The sequence below is a fragment of the Accipiter gentilis genome, chromosome 25 (genome assembly GCF_929443795.1).
Source record: "Accipiter gentilis chromosome 25, bAccGen1.1, whole genome shotgun sequence".
Classification (NCBI taxonomy): Eukaryota; Metazoa; Chordata; class Aves; order Accipitriformes; family Accipitridae; genus Astur; species Astur gentilis.
The window spans coordinates 3,961,454-3,978,046 of record NC_064904.1 but is presented as its reverse complement, the minus strand read 5'-3'; the positions used below and the strand labels follow the sequence as shown (position 1 = coordinate 3,978,046).

Here is a 16,593-nt window from a genome sequence, read left to right as displayed (position 1 = left end):
AGTTTGTACATTATTTTTGGTTGCTTTTCATATTCAGGTATTCACTTCTGATTGCTATTTTTGTGGGGTTTTTCCCCCTCTTTGTTCTCTCTTTTCTTACTTGCATCATCTAGAAATGGAACTGTTCATAAAAGTCTGTCTGAGGAACGCGTGGCAGGGGCAAGTGCTTTAAATCATTGTTGCACTGCGCTGAAAGTGCATTTGTGTTTCGGAAAAAAATTTGCAACCTTTTTTGAAGCAAGATTTTAATTTGTAAACCATCTGCTATTTTTGGTGTGTCAAATATGAAGGCTTCCTGTGTGAAGCTGATAGAAAAAAAGATCACAGGAGACCTGGAGCAGTGACTCAGGTCACAGCAGGCCTGTTTGCATGACACGTGTGTCATCAAAATAGCCTTGCTTTGGCATCCTTAAATGAGATTTTCTTTTCCTTTAGATGGTAGATCTGTTCAAAGGCATATTTGGTCATGAATAATTTGGAGGAAAACAATTTTCCATCCTTCTGAGAATGTCATACATCTTCTCCTCCTTGTAACTTATGAACTCTTCACAACATCAACATCTGATGTTGGGCAAGTTGTCAATTTTCATTACTGGAGTCTGCTCAGAAATTGTTTCTCCCTGTTGCCTTCCACTTCAGGCATGTTAAGTCAGATAAATTCATACACTGATGTTTAATCACTGAGCACTAATCACCCTTGTGCAATATTGATCAGCAGCCTTTTTGTATACGGTGATCAGAATGAGTAATAGCTTGCTAGTAAACACCAAGGAGTGGGAGGGTGAAGACAGTGAGTTAGCACAATGTAGAAGTTGATACAGCTTTACTAATCTCGAGAGGTTTCTAGACTCCCATCAAACAGCATTGTCTTCTCTTTTTCCCCTCCCCTGCTCCAGACTGTTTTTCTTCTTGTTCTCATGTTCAAGCCAAGCAGTAATCATTCCTTTCTGTGGACAATGTGTCTTTCAGCAAGTGCCCCGGTCCCTTTTCTCAGGGCCGCTGGCGCTGCTGAGCTTGTCCATGGTGTCATTGTGCTGAGGAGCCTGTCATTTCTCCTTCTCCTCCTCCCGGTACTCTCGAATCATGCACAGGCTTCCCACGCAGCCCTATTTCATGGGGGCTACCTGTGAACATCGCACTTGAAAACGACTGCTTGTGAGATAATTCAGTTAAAAAGAGACCAGGGAAAACCCAAGTAGGCAGGGCTGTGGTGTGCCGGTTGAAAGGTCCCCCCTGCCTCCTCCCACTCTTTCTTTACTGGGTAAAAAAACTGGTCTGTGCCTGAACTTGCTATTTTAAATAACCTCTTCTCTGCACACAGCGACTGATGCTCACATCCTGTTTGCTACCAGCTTAGCCGAAAGAGCATCCTGAAGAGTGACATTTCTATTTCTGTTGGGTTTGTTTCAGTAAGTTTGCAGGCTGGCTCTCTGCTGCTGCCTCCATCACGTGCCTTTTGATTTCTCTTCTGTGAATTTGAGGAAACCCACGCTTTTCCTTTGCTTTTTGTATGAAATGGCAAGATCACTGTGGGATTTGGAATCGCATCTGGAAAAATGAGATGGACTTTAAACAGAGGAAGAATCTATATTGAGTCAGGATCCTTAAGTATGTAGACTTCGATAGTATTTAGACACTCCCTAGTCTGCCTGGGAAATAACATGAATAAACCTGTGAATCGTATTCTTGCCAAGCTGTAGGTTGTGATCGGGGACTTGCTAGCTTCCTTGGAAAAAATTTAGATTTAAATATTCATTTTTTTGCTTTAAATCCATGCACACCAGTGAGTCTACGTCTTATTTCTCTAATGTAATCACTTTGACATGTTTAATAAACTATCTGCACACTTTCAAATCTGTTTTACTGGTGGCAGTGCTCAGGGAAGCCGAAATGCAGTATTAATTATCCACTCTAAAATATGCTTGATTGAGTGGCTCATGCTCAGAAGTTCCTCATGCCAAGCTTTGTTGCATCTGCTGCTTTTAGCGTTTTACCAGTAGCCATGCTTGTAAAAATACAGGCACCTAAAAAACCCAAGGCAACAAAAATCCTATAATTGTCAAATCTATTTTTGAGATGCCGTGTGGAGAAAAATAATAAAGGGAGTCTCCTTACAGTTTTAATGAATCTTGCTGTGAGTAAGGCTTTGAAGGCTAAGCAAGTTCATCTTCTTACTGTTTTTACAAGCCTGTGCTTCTACAGTGGTCTTAAAGTAAAAATGGGAGGAAATGTAAGCACATCCGAATTAATTGAGAAGTTCCCTTATTGTTCTTTTAACTTGCTCCACGCAGAGGATGACTTGGATGAGACCTGGCAACATAGCTTGCTTTCTCCCCCTGCCGCCGCATCCTTCTGCTGAGAAGGACAATTTCTCACCTGCTTCTCCCACCCTGACCTTTGTGGTAGGACGCTCATCCCCTGGGGCTGGGCGCAGGGTGGGCTGGTGCCACACACCTGCAGGGAGGGCAAGGGGACTGCGCTTGCTGCCAGTGCGGCAGGGGTGGGAGGACACGCTGTGCTTAACCCGTATGCCATGGCGTCTCCTGCTTGCGCTTGTGGTAACGCCATAGCCCTGGCTGTCTCCTGCCGCCGGTGGGTTGGGGCATCTCACTAGCTGGAGCGGGAAGAGTTTTTGTGCACTCCTGCACAGGTGGGCTGCGGGGCAGCTGCTGGCGGAGACCAATGTTAAAGCTAGGATCGGGAGAGGGTGCTTTTTAGTGACCTGCGGCATGGTAGCGGGTGGAGGCAGGCAGGCGGCTTAGCAGTCCACTGCCCGTCTCTGCCTGGGTATGTAATTAATTCCCTTATAGTCTTGAGGTCAGGGCCTCCCTGTGCCGGACAGCTTTGATGCAGTCGAGGTGTGTTTCTGCCTCTCCCGGGAAGGGTTCTATGGCCAGCTCTCCTGAAGACACAGGAAGAGGTTGGTGCCGAAGGTGGGAGTGCTCCTCCTCCGCAGCTGGGCCTGGTGGGGGCTTGCTGCTCTCTCTCTGGCCATGTGTATGTTGCAGCGGTGTGGCGCTTAGGTGGGATTTCTTGCTTGTTTCGTATTACGATAAAAACAAGATGCCAAATCCCACCAGGCGAGGAAAGCCCCCTCCTGCAGGCGCTGCCTTTTTAGTCCCGCCAGGGTGCCCGGTGTCTTAAGAGTGGGAGCGCACTTGCCGCAGCGGCTGGGTTTTGACCTCCCCACAGGAGGCTGGTTTGCTCCTGGAGCTAAACTTGGTCTTGCCATGGTTTGCCTTCAGTGCAGAGCCATCGATCTTACTGACGAATTCAGGATGTGTTTCTCCAGAGCCTTGTGATGGTACTTGGTGTTTGGGAGGAAGGAGGATTAGTGTAGGCTGCTTGCAAAGGTACCGAGTCGCAGTGAAGTCCCAGGTTTGTCGGAGTCTGTGAGGTTTGGGATTGTGACATTTGGGCTGTCGAGGCTCCTGAAGCCGGGCCCTGCCCTGGCGAGTTTGTGCTGATCTGTGCTGTGTGAGTGAGGTGAAGGCTTCAAATGCAGTCAATAAGTTGCCTCATTTTGGAGGATGTTTGCAGCATGGGGCCGTGTTTTGTTTTGCTTTCTGGGGTTTCATTGAGCCATGAGAAAGAGGAGTGGGAAAGAGAAATGATAGTAAAAAACAAGTATCTCTGAACTTAGTGTAGAAATGGGACACAAGCAGACTGGAGTATGTGTAAGTGGCAGAAATAATTTGTGTGTTGATAGATATGCGATGACACTGAAGTCTCTGTTGCAGGAGGATGGTTCTTCTTCAGCGTGTGCCTGCTGCAGGTGATGGGGATCTGTTGAGGCTACCAAGCAGGGCTCAGGACGGAGCACAGCTTTGTTTCCCTAAGGAGCCCAGGGACGCTTGGAAACCCCACATCCAGGCAGCCTCTCAAGCCATTTATCAAAGCGCCTGGTTTCCCCCCTCAATTCATTGTGTGAACCAGTATTAAATACTAAGCAAGGAAAAACCCTGCGTGAAATGAACAGTTATGGGGGAAATGGTGCAAATCCATTAGCTTTTGTCAGCTCTTCCTTATTTCTAATGGATTTAGTGCAACCTACTCCCTCCCACCCGTCTCTACCAGCTGTTAACCCCTTCCCCTAGAAATTCACTCACTGGCTTATTTCATCATTAATACACTAGTAGGCAAAAAATGACCTGTAAACCTTTAGTAGATAGAAGTGTTGAATAATTTTTTTAATATCTGTTGTGTGATGGGTTGTGTTTTAAAATTGTCACTAGGTTTTCATATATGATGTTCCTATATGTTTGTAAGAAAAGGCAATTTGTGTCTTTTCCAATTGTATAATCTAGGTAACATGAAGAGTATCGGATGACTAGTGGGTATTTAAATGAGTGCCTTTCTGACATGAAATTAACACACCCCACTAAATGGGCTATTGGTCTGGAGTCTCGGGGATTTTTTTTCTTTTTTCTTTTTCCTTTGACTTTATAGGTGACCTTGAGCACTTAACTTCTTTTTTATTCTTTTGTTTCTGTGTCTCCTCAATTTTCTTTTCAATAGAGTAGGGATAATTACACTTTCCATGTATACACAGAAATTCTATAGGCTGAAACAGCATTATTCATGCTACTTGCTACCTAATGTCCCTGAAGAATGACATGTGACGGCCCGTCATGCTGACAGGCTTGTCTTTTGGGCTCTCCTGTCTTCCCAGCCCAGTCTCCCGGCGTCTGTTTGATCTTGCACTTTGTTCCTCCCTAGCAGTGTCACAGCTTGTCTTCTTCAGTGCCTGGACTTCACCTAGCCTGGGGAGGCTTTGGGGAATGTCTGGGGTTGCTAGGCACTAGCATGAAACGACATACTACTTACTACTTTGTATAGGAGCCAGGCATTGTTTAAGGGCAGTTAATGATGGTGCTTTCTTCAGTTGCTTGCAGGATTTCCATATGGCAGCCTAATAGCTTTGTAGGGTGGTTTGCAGGTAAACTCAGCAAGGAGATATTTAACAGGCTAAATGTGACTCTTGGAGTTGGGTGACACAATGCAACATCTCCTGAGCCTGTTGGAGGATGATGAGAGCAGCGGGAAGCTAATGTGGTGTAGCAGATCCACTGCCGGCTGTAGGCAGTAGTATTTGTGAGCTTAGGTGTACTAATGGACAATACAGTTGCTGGTGTGCTTGGAGGAGCAGTGGAGGAGCTAGAGGAGGAGCAGTGGATCAGCTGCGCCCGTGGTGTTATCTGGCAGTGGGTCACCGTGATTGAAATAACAATAGAGAATCATTCCAGACCCGGTGTTGGAGTGCCCCTTGTGGAATCAGGAGCCTGAACTCTGCGGACATGCCTTGGGTTTGTAGTCTTTGGCAGCAGTTCAGACTTGGTGGGTGTCAGCCACTCACTAGAAGACATTTCTGACTTCTCTGTACTCACGAGGCGGAGTGCTGAGGTAAAAAATTGCTTAAGATCCCATGAATGCCTTCATTTGTGTAAAACCTGAACCGTCCACGCAGTCACTCCTGTGCTGTCTCGCAGCCATTGCAGTGGGATCTTACCCACCGTTTCTTTGCTCTACTTGTGGTAGGTAGTCAAGGCCATAGGACCTGTGCCTGTGGCTCTACTTATGGGGCACTCTTCAGAGGTTTGTGTGGGGGCCAGCCTCTGAAGGCACTGCTGAATGGAGCAGGGCCCTTCACACTGATAGCACATACAAGTCCAAAGGTAAAAAGAAAACTTCTAATATGTCTTGTGCTGGTGAGACTTGAACTCCTTTAACATTGGAAGAGTACTGGACAGTGCACGTTTCGGTAGCACTTTCTTGTGTTGCAGGATCTTACACTGCATCTTGCCTGTGAAATAGGCATTTTTTTCTTTGACTGTGGAATACCACAGCCTTTCCTTTTCTCCAGCTGTTACTTCACAGTGCTGGTCTGGCCTTTTTATTCCTGTAGCATTGTTTATTTGCATGCTTGGCTTCCCATTTGGTTTGGGGGTTTTTGTTTTATTTTGTTTTGTGCTAAGTAGTCCTTTTCCACTATAATCGTACTTCTCATTCTCAGTGAAGTTACTTACCTACCCAGCCTTTCCAGTTGGAAAGACAGTGCCCATTTTGTAACTGGAATGACACTAGAGGCAAGGGCATGGTTAATGTCCCTGCACCACTTGGGGCAGAATCAGGCCATTTTCCTAAAGGCAAACCAGTGGTTTAAAAGGTTGAGGGCTGTGTTGGTGTCTGGGGTAGCTCGTTGAGCAAGTGAGCTAAAATACCAAGAGATAAGCATGAAAAGCAGAGGCTTGGACTTGTGTGATTTGAACTAATGGATGTTTTTACTTGGAGCAAAATAAGATTTAAAAGGCCCCAACCTTTTGTTTTCTTGAGAAAAGTGGGTGATTTCTTGATGAAACTGGTTTACTTGGGTTGAACACTATACTCCAGCAAGCCTTCCCATCAAACCTTTAATTTAATGCGTTAAATGAGCATATATTTATGGTCATGTAATGGTGTTTTAGCTAGTCAGAGCTCTTTTTCAGCTTTGTGCCTGAGCTGAGCTGTGACTGCTAGTTTACTGAAAAAAGAGTTGAAAACATGCAGGAGGAGTGGGTGTGAGGGTTTTGTTATGCTGCATGCAAATACTACTTTAGTTTTCTCTTGGTGTCAAGCTGTCACATAACATTGCCAAACTTTCCTCAGGAGGGCAGGGGAAGTTTCTAACTCTTGAGTTCATAGGTAAGGGGGATTTTGTGTGAGGGTTTCTGAAAATTAAATGCTTACCATGCATTTGTTATTGTCATTAAAATGGCTGTTAAGGTCTATAGTGCAGTTCTTTAGAACTGACCATGTAGAATTTCACTGATCTGTGTTGGAAATGTTGGAAGAGAATGAAGAAAATCTACCCTTAAACTGCATGAATAGTTATTTGTAATTTTTATGTGAGATTACAGTGGATCTAAGGAATGTGTTTTATAATAAGAGCAATCATTGGCAGTGGCTTTGTTTTTCTTTCTTTAAGAATTCCTTAGCAGTTATATTTCTTTCTTTTTTTTTTTTTTTAAGTAGCTGACCTCAGATGATTCAAATGTTCTGTTTGTGTCTTTCTGTGAATTACTTCATTTGTTTAAAAAAGGAGTAACTAGAGAACCCGTCAGCCTCATCTGCAAGGTACATAGCTGTTGAAGAGGATAAAGGTTTACTATTATCTGTGACCACCGAGATGGGTTGCCCCTGGCTGAACACCAGGTGCCCACCAAAGCCGTTCTATCACTCCCCCATCCTCAGCTGGACAGGGGAGAGAAAAATATAACAAAAAGCTTGCAGGTCGAGATAAGGACAGGAGAGATCATTCACTAATTACTGTCACGGGCAAAACAGACTCAATTTGGGAAAATTAACTCAATTTATTACAAATCAACCAGAGCAAGGTAATGAGAAATAAAACGAAATCTCAGAACACCTTCCCACCACCCCTCCCTTCTTCCCGGGCACAACTTCACTCCCGGATTTCACTGCCAAGCCCCCCCAGCGGCACAGGGGGACAGGGATGGGGCTTTATGGTCATCACACGTTATTTTCTGCCACTTCACCTCCTCAGGACGAGGGCTGATCACACTCTTCCCCTGCTCCAGCGTGGGGTCCCACCCACGGGAGACAGTCCTCCACAAACTCCTCCAACGTGGGCCATTCCCACGGGCTGCAGTTCTTCACGAACTGCTCCAGCATGGGTCCATTCCACGGTGTGCAGTCCTTCAGGAGCACACTGCTCCAACGTGGGTCCCCCATGGGGTCATAAGTCGTACCAGAAAACCTGCTCCGTGGGCTCCTCTCTCCACAGATCCGCAGGTCCTGTCAGGAGCTTGCTCCAGCGCGGGGTTCCCACGGGGTCACAGCCTCCTTTGGTCACCCACCTGCTCCGGTGTGGGGTCCTCCACGGGCTGCAGGTGGAGATCTGCTCCCCCGTGGACCTCCCTGGGCTGTAGGGGGACAGCCTGCCTCACCAGGGTCTTCACCATGAGCTGCAGGGGAATCTCTGCTCCAGCGCCTGGAGCATCTCCTCCCCCTCCTTCTTCACTGACGTTGGTGTCCGCAGGCTTGTTTCTCTTACATGTTCTCTCTCCTCTCGCCGGCGGCTGTTTCTCTCCATCCCAACTTTTTCCTTCTTAAAAATGTTATTACAGGGGCGTTACCACTATCGCTGATTGGCTCGGCCTTGGCTGGCGGTGGGTCCTTCTTTCAGCCGGCTGGTATGGGCTCTCTTGAACACAGGGGAAGCTTCCAGCAGCTTCTTACAGCAGCCATCCCTGTACCCCCCCCCGCCCCCCCTACTACCAAAACCTTGCCACACAAAACCAATACAACCACTCATAAAAAATACTATCTAAAACTGGAGAAGAAATGTAGGCAGGCAGAGCAAGCAACATTATGTCTCCTGATAACTTGAAATACCGATGAGCAAAGATAACCAGCAGAGTTTTAAACAGACCAACAGACTAACTTCGGCATCTTAATCTTAAATCTTCCTGAGCATTTGCCAGTTAAACAGTTTAAAATTTGTTACATACTATATCTTTCCCCAGTTTTTGTAATAGTATGCTAATGCTGCCTCACGTAAATGAAGGAATTACAATTCTGAGTTGGTCCTATTTTAGCAGTGATGCCCTTGATTTAGAGGAGGCTAACATGAGGGTTGGGTAGCTGAACTAAAAAAATAAGGCACGCTCTTCTCGGCATCGCTGTCTGTGAGTGAATAGCACAGAGCTGGCCTTTGAGCAGTGTTCCTGGTTGCACAAGTTTTCTTTGGATATTGAAAAGCCTCTCTGCCCTTGCTGGTGTAGTGCTGATTCAACACGGCATCAGTGGTCACAGTAGACTTGCATTTTCTAGTCTTGGTGAATTTTGTAATTGTGAGCCACTTGTTTCCCATAGTGCCTGCACAACGCTTGGAAACCTTCAAGAGTAGTGGCATATTTGGTGAAGGATGTGTAATCTGTGTTGTATTGCAGGGTGATTTTTAAGTCACTTGGCAGGTGTGTCTGCGTAGTGCAAGAAAGTTAAGCAAGTCATTCTCTCTTGAGGTGGATTTTGGAGTGATTTCTGTGTTCCTCTTGGTGCATTTCAGACCTGAAGGCAGGGTGTCACGAGGTGCCACTCGGAAAGTATTTTCCCTCCTCCTGCCTCTCCACCTCCTCACAAAAATCTCTCACTTTTCTTATGAAATATATTTTTTCGTAAGGTGAGAAGAGGGGAATTTGTGTTTGCTGTCCCTGGGAACCAACCAGAAACCTGTTTTAGTGAAGGTTTCTAGAATCGCTCTGTGTTTTGGGTGACTGCAGTGTCAGGTGGTGAGTGAAATACCCTCCTCTTTTCATGGGTAGACGTTTCCATCGTGCCAGTTCTCTTAGGAGCTTGTACGGGTCCTTGCTGCCTGACAGCCCTGGGCATGCTCTCGCCACCCCCAGAGGTTCCATGTGCAGGTGTGAGCAGTCAGCAGTGGTTCCAGAGACATGGCGTCTGTCAGGAGGAGGCTGATGACTTCATGCCGCCACAGTAGATGTGGTGCAGACACAGAAGCTGAGAAACATTGTTCTTATTTGTACCTTATGCACAGAAATCTATTTCTGGTCTAAAAAACCTATTTTTTCAGATTCTGGTCCTGGCTGTAGTTACTTGAACAGTTGTTTTAAATTCTGTGGTGACATCATGGATATTTCTATCATCCAATTCTTTTTGATCCTATAGAAACATTTCTGTGCTTGCATGGCATACTCGGACATCTGTAGAAGCTATATGGCATTCCTGTGGATAAACTTTGTGGCAAATCTGTGCGAAGGGCTTGCTTCAAGCCCGCTGTTGCAGGGTAGCTGTGCACAATGTGCTCAGGATAAATATTTCTTTTGAGCAAGAACCTTTGATACCCAGTAATCTCTCCGCTATTACTAGCAGAGAGATCATCTGCTGTGACAGTAGGTTTCATCCATGAGAGCAAACCCTTAGATCAGTAATAGTGAATACTGAAACCAAAAGATTCCTCATCACTGCAGAAGGTGTCCTTAGTGTTACTTATGGGTCCTGTGTTAACGGCTTCAAGAACTTACACTGAGCTAGGCAGGGACCGATAAGTCGCAGTGGTGTGATTTAAAGATTTGATAGCATGGGACTGCAGATGCTAGTTGGAAATGTCCTTTTTTTTGAGTTGTATTGGGTTTGTGTGGCAGGGTTTTGGTAGCGAGGGAGGGGCTGCGGGGTGGCTCCAGTGAGAAGATGCCAGAAGCTTCCCTGGCTCCAAGTCAGACCTGCCTCTGGCCCAGGCCAACACAATCAGTGACAGTGGTAGTGCCTCTGGGAGAACAGATTTAAGAAGGGAAACCTGCAGTGAGTAGTGGGATTGGAATGTGAGAGGAACCCCTCTGCAGACACCAAGGTCAGTGAAGAAGGGGGGGGGGGAGGAGCGGGGGAGGAGGGGATGCCCCTGCAGCCCGTGGTGAGGCGGCAGGCTGTCCCCCCCAGCCCGTGGAGGGGAGCGGGAGAGCAGATGCCCACCTGCAGCCCAGGGAGGAGCCCACGCCAGAGCAGGTGGGTGCCCCTGAAGATGGCTGTGACTCCATGGGAAAGCCGGCGCTGGAGCAGTCTGTGCCTGAAGGACTGCAGCCTGTGGAAAGGACCCACGCTGGAGCCGTTTGTGAAGAACTGTCTCCTGTGGGAAGGACCCATGCTGGAGAAGTTTGTTGAAGCACTGTCTCCCATTGGAGGGACCCCACAGTAAAGCAGAGGACGAGTGTGAGGAGTCCTCCCGCTGAGGAGGAAGGAGTGGCAGAGACAATGTGTGATGAACTGACCGCAACCCCCATTCCCTGGCCACCTGTGCCACTGGAGGGGGAGGAGGTCGAGAAAATCAGCAGTGGAGTTGAGCCTGGGAAGGACGGAGGGGTGGGGGAAAGGTGTTTTGAGATTTGGGTTTACTTCTCATTATCGTTGTTTTGATTTGATTGGTAGTAAATTAAATTTACTTTGGTTTTTTCCCCAAGCTGAGTCTGGTTTTTGTCCATGGCCATAATTGGTGAGTGATCCCTCCCCACCCTTGTCTCAACCCATGAGCTTTTCATTTTTTCCTCCCCATCCCACCGGTGGGCCTCATGGTGCTTTGTTGCTGGCTGCACTTAAACCATGACAAAGTAATGGGAAATGTGTGCTTTTTCTGTTTGCTTCTACAGTTCCTGAAGCAACCCTGCAACCAGCATGGCATGTTCCTCAAAGATGGTGAACATCTACACCAATTCAGCTTGCGTAGCTGTCATATGCCTGATTCGTATCGCTGACAGTTTTGGTTCAGGAGAGTCTAGCCACAGCCACTTATCCCCTCCTGGTTTGGTAGTGGAGAAGTAAAAGGACAGATCTACTCAGTGGGGAGCTGTTGGCTTGGTTTTGGGTTTGTTCACTTGTTTGAAGTAGCAGGGTCCTTAACTTGAAGAGTTCAGTTTAATAATTTTCAGCTTGCTGGTGTAGCCTGGACACCTGTGCAGAGCTGTGGGGTCACTCATGCACTTGTGGGTCTCTTGTTTTGGTTCCTCTCCTCCAAGGCTCTGAGCCTACCCCTGTGTCGGTGCCTGTCATCTTGGTGTCTCTGGTCTCGGCTGCATGGCTCTTCTGGTCTTTTCCTTGGGGCTGTGTCTGCCAGCCTCACTGCCCAACTCACCCCAGCTCTCTCTCCCATGTACCCCTGCTCTATGTCACACCAGTTTTCCCATTCCTCTTCTGAGCTGCTTTGTGCCCAGCCAGACTCCTGGTTTTCCTTTCTCAGTGTGCTGTTCTGAGAGATGCATTGGGTTTAAATGAGTTAAAATTGTGCCAGCAAAATAGTTTTCTTCGAGGAAAATGACTGAAATGGGCTTGTAGAAGAAGGGCCGGGCGCAGGCAAGAGGACAGAGAGGAGAGCATTGCAGCGAGGACCAGGGAAGCAGCAGCTCAGACCCCTCCATCCACTACATTCCTTTTGGGGGATGTTCCCTTAGGGGTCTGTTCCCTTAGAGGACCCTCTTGGTGGTGATGCTGCTGCGAGAGATGTGGGTGCCTGGAGCTGCTTCTCCCTGGTTTCAGGGCAGTCCCATGCGCATTCAAAGTGAACGTGTAACTGGAGCTTCAGAAGGTATGATTTTAAATTGCCAGTGTCCCTCTGAGCCCATGTGTTTTGCGGTTCCTGTATCTGCTCTCTTCCAAAAGCTTCTTTTGGGGCAGACTGTTTGTATGGCAATGAAAAGGAAAAACAGTTGCATTCCTAACACATTTCAAGTCTGTGCTAAAATAACCAGGGAACAAAATTCCTCACATAAATATTTTCTGGAATTTTTATATAGACAGGTTATATATTTTTTCCCAGCCATTGGTCTTGGAAAGAGCTCAACATGCAAGTTGGTTTTTTATTGAGCTGTGGGCAGATGATAGGTGATATGTAAGGCCAGGCAGTTAGTTGTGAGGTATATGGAAGCAAAATCTTCATAATGAGGAGTTTTAATAGTGGATAATGCTGTTATCCCCAACTATAACAACTGAGAGAGCTGACAGGCAGCATTTTAGTTCTTTTGAATTTCAAACTTTTTTTCAATTCTACTAAAAGATGACCAAACATTTTTGTTTGGATCCTAACAGGTTGCCTAAAGTAGGATTTTAAAACTTTTATATGCAGTCCAGTGGGAGAAAAAACAATTGGACACTGAGTGTATCACATACCTTTTCATGGTAATGCACTGGTTTTAATTGTTGGGGGGGAATCAGATTTTCATATTTCAGATATGAGAAAGAGCAAATGAATGAATGAGGTGGGATTTAATACACAATATCCTGATAGATTCTACAGTACTTACAATATTAAATGACAGGAAAAGGCATAACAATTTCTTAATAGAAAAAATAATCAGGAATTTTTTAAAAGAAAAAGTACTCAGTCATAAACTTTCATGGGGGAAACTTCTATGTGTTGGTTTCTCTCCCCATCAGTACCTCTGAAATAGCTTACCTGCAACTATAGTCTACTCTTGGTCAAGGTGAAGGGGACTCGTAGTAACACTCCCCTTGTTTTTAATAACCTTAAACATGAATGCAGAAGCAGTAACCTGTGATGGGCAGGAGGGAGGGAGGGAGGTGGCTATACCTGGCCCTGAGAGGAAGCAGCATGTCAGGAGGTCTGAAAGCACTCCAGTGCTGAGATGATCAGGGGGCTGTTATCCACTCCTCAGTCACTTGTTGCCTGGGAGACAAATGTAATCCAGGGATTTTTTTTTCCCCTTCCTTGCTGGTTTTTGATTGGAGCTACTATTGACTTTTGGCTTGGAGGAGGTAGTGAAGCAGCACGCCAAGTGTCATAAGATGGAAATTAATCACTAACCGATGGGTCTGAGTTCCAATGATTTCCTTTCCCATGATTGCTCTGTATATGGGAAGAATAATGACACATCTAAACAGACAGTTAACAAAGCTCTTAACACCTCCGACAGTCAAGAAGGATTCTTAACGGGGTGACACTTCAGTTTTCTTTTTATTTCTGCTCTCTTGTGTGATTGTGGAAAAAACAAAAGTAACTATCATAAAAATGGAGCTTTGCATGGTTGGAGAGCTTTGCCTTAAATTGCATTTGTTTTTGCTGCTAAATTATAAGACAGCTCAGCTGCAGTGAAAATGTAGCAAATCTGCTTTCCCAGTGTTTCTGCTAACAAGGAGTATAATTCTTCTCAATACTTTCTGTGTGAGAGAGTTTCTGTTTTTCAGTGAGATTATTTTTGGCTTTTGCAAGAATATGGGCAAGCCAAATGATTTTAGCTTAACAGTAATGAAAGGTTTTGAAGTTACTCTTCAGTGGTGACTTCATCTTGTAAGGCCCTCAACTTGAACTAACTCTGATGGGTTTTGGGGAGTAATCTCTTCCAGGTAGATGAAAAGTCTGTCTTGGAAGTAAATGAAAAAACAGAGAAGTTTGGAAACAATATGTTGTGTTCCAGTAAGTACAAATAAGATAGATGGTATTCAAGTGTAGCTTTTTTTTTTAAGCTTATCCCATGCTGTAAGGAGTAAGGAATCCAGCAAAGGTTTTCTCCTGAAAAATGTTTCTAGTTTTGCACGTTGCTTGCTTAAAAGGAAATTTTATGTTCTTCTTGCTCTGGCTCTTGGATAGACCATGGAAGTGGAATTTGAGAAGTTCGGATGCTATTTTTGACTCTGTCCTTTGCCTAAAAAGTCACTTACTAGGCTTATGATGTCAAGTCTCTGGCTCATTGTCCCATATTTAAAAGAGGGCTAAACATAACCACCTCCTTTTTCCAAACTGGTTTGAGATGTGTGGCACACAGCTTCCACCACTGACACCAGCAGTGGATCTTTCAGTCATCTGCTGTAGTGCTTTACCAAGATGAAAGCCTTAGAGACTTCCTTGCTCGCTCTCTCCAGCCCCTTGAATCTTGGGCTTTTTGGCCATGCAAGGGCCCCACCTCACCTCGAGAGCTGGAAGAAGTCTCCTCTTAGACTGTCCAGTGGCCTTCTGGTAGAGTGTCCTTGGGAAGCAAGGGGAGAGACAGGCTTGAACCCTGCCGTCCTGAAGAGGCTTTACCCCGTGTTCCTGGTTCCACCAGAGCAGCATGCAGAAGATGGTTCCTTCTTCATCCCTCCAGCAGATGTGCTTGTTTCTGAAATAAAGCGGTTGTGGCTCCTGCAGGTTGTGCCAGCCCCTTTCCTTCTTTCAAGCCAAGTTTCATGCAGTGCTGTGAATTTGCTAAATGCTCCCACACAGCCACCCAGTGATGTTTGGGAAGATTTTTCTTTTTTATTCTTCTGTTTTTTTGGGGGGAGAATTGAGTGCAGATTTGCTGCCTGTAAGCTTGGAACAAGGTCTGTAAGCACTTCGCACATTGCCCTGTGTAGCCTAAAGCCGTCTGTGAGGCAGCGGGCTTAGGAGTTGGTAGGGCTCCGCAAAGATGACTAGTTTTCAAAAGGAAACAAACGTCTTGGTCTTCCTTGTGGCTTTAGAAAATAATATTCCACTTTTGGTGTGATTTTTTGTGCGTGTGTGTGTTTGTTCTTCAACACATAAAACTGAGAGCCTTGCTCAAGTTGAAGTTGAGAAAAGGGATGGTCCTGTCCTGGGCTGAAAAGTGGCTAGAGGCAGTAGTGCAGCCTCCCCCACCTGTTCCAGAAAACGTCAACATTTACCAAAAATCTTATCATAATGCCTTGAAAGCCTGCCAGGGGAGTTCAGTCAACAGTTAGGGTTGGTGTTTGTTTTTACATATGTTCAAAAGCAGACCAAGGCTGCTCCTGAGCTATCATTTTGTATGCTTTCATAGTGGAGCCGAGGGAAAGTTGTTTTTCTCTTTGTTTGAGAACTCACACGAAACAATTCAGAACATCTGCACCCTGACCTCTGATGGGATGGAGACAAGAACTGAATTGCACTGCTTGTAACTGCAGAATAAATAGTGAGTTGTAGCGTAGTCTTCGCATTACCAATTGACTGCTTGAGTTTCTCTTGTGTGTCCAGAAAGGGTAATTACAGTAACTGTTGTTTTAACCGATCACAATTTCACAACACCCTTAAATGGTTTAAACTCTGATTATACTGTGGGCTTTTTTGTTGTTGTTGTTTTGGGTTTGGGGGGTATTTCTTTTTCCCCTTAGGGGAGAAGAGATGATTAATTTCCTCTTGTAGTATAATGGCACTGGTGTCATGTGGGTTGAAGGATTAAGTCCTTTTATTTTTAAAACAGTTGCTAGGGTGTTTAAACCCCTCCTTTTTAGCCTTGTTTCTTGTTCATATAACAGCAAAAGGGAAAGAAAACCACTTCTAAAAAGAACCTACTTTTCTTCAAGGTTTCCATTTAACAGTAGCTGTAGCTTCTTATTTTTCCAATGTGGAGTGATGGGGAAATTGCCAGATATAATTAAATCATATTCACTAGTAACAAGGGGCGGAGGGGGGTGGTGGGATGAGTAGGGAAGCAAGCAAACATTCATTCTTACTTTTTTTCCCCCCAGAAGTGTGATTTAAATCATACAGTTGCAATACGTTATTAATGGAGCAATAATCTCTGGCAAGCAAACTATGTTCACTTCTGTCAGACAAAAAACACAAACCCACTGCTTTTCCTGACAAATACTGCTAAATAAATAAGGCTATGCCATTAGATCAAATATTTGATTTTTTTTTTTTAATTCTTTTTTCTTTGCAGAGTATTGGAAAGGGGTCCTTGTGGTGTATAGACCCAGAATATAGACAAAATCTTATTCAGGCTTTGAAAAAGACACCCTATCACCCATATTCGCATGTGTTCAATACACCTCCCACATCTCCTCAGGCATATCAAAGGTAAGAACTAGATGCATTTTACAACTCTAAATGTTTTCCTCCAGTGTTACGTATGAATCTTGGGTAAGACGTTAAATGTAATTAAGTGATTGGCTAGCCATTTGGAAACGTGCTAGCGAAGAAAGCCTGGGAGCGCCAGCGGCAGCCTAGCCTTGCTCCGAGTTTGGCCGGGATGCCTTACCTGCCCGTCCCCCAGTCCCCGGAGCCGAGCTTGCGGTCCTGCTCCTCCGTGAGCAGCAGAGCCTTCCGGCAAAAGAACGCCTGAAATTAAAATGTGTGTAAGCAAATGGGAGAGCTTT

At 45.5% G+C, this 16,593-nt stretch overlaps 1 protein-coding gene across 9 annotated transcripts in view; it reads left to right on the top strand.

Annotated features, from left to right (window-relative positions):
- The window catches only part of FOXN3 (forkhead box N3), a 220,327-nt gene that overhangs the window by 98,513 nt on the left and 105,221 nt on the right, over positions 1–16,593 (top strand). For all 9 annotated transcript variants that reach the window (XM_049828606.1, XM_049828608.1, XM_049828609.1 and 6 more), the window contains exon 3: positions 16,158–16,294. In XM_049828606.1, the coding sequence (XP_049684563.1) occupies positions 16,158–16,294 (137 nt within the window). The remainder of the gene's footprint in view (positions 1–16,157; positions 16,295–16,593) is intronic.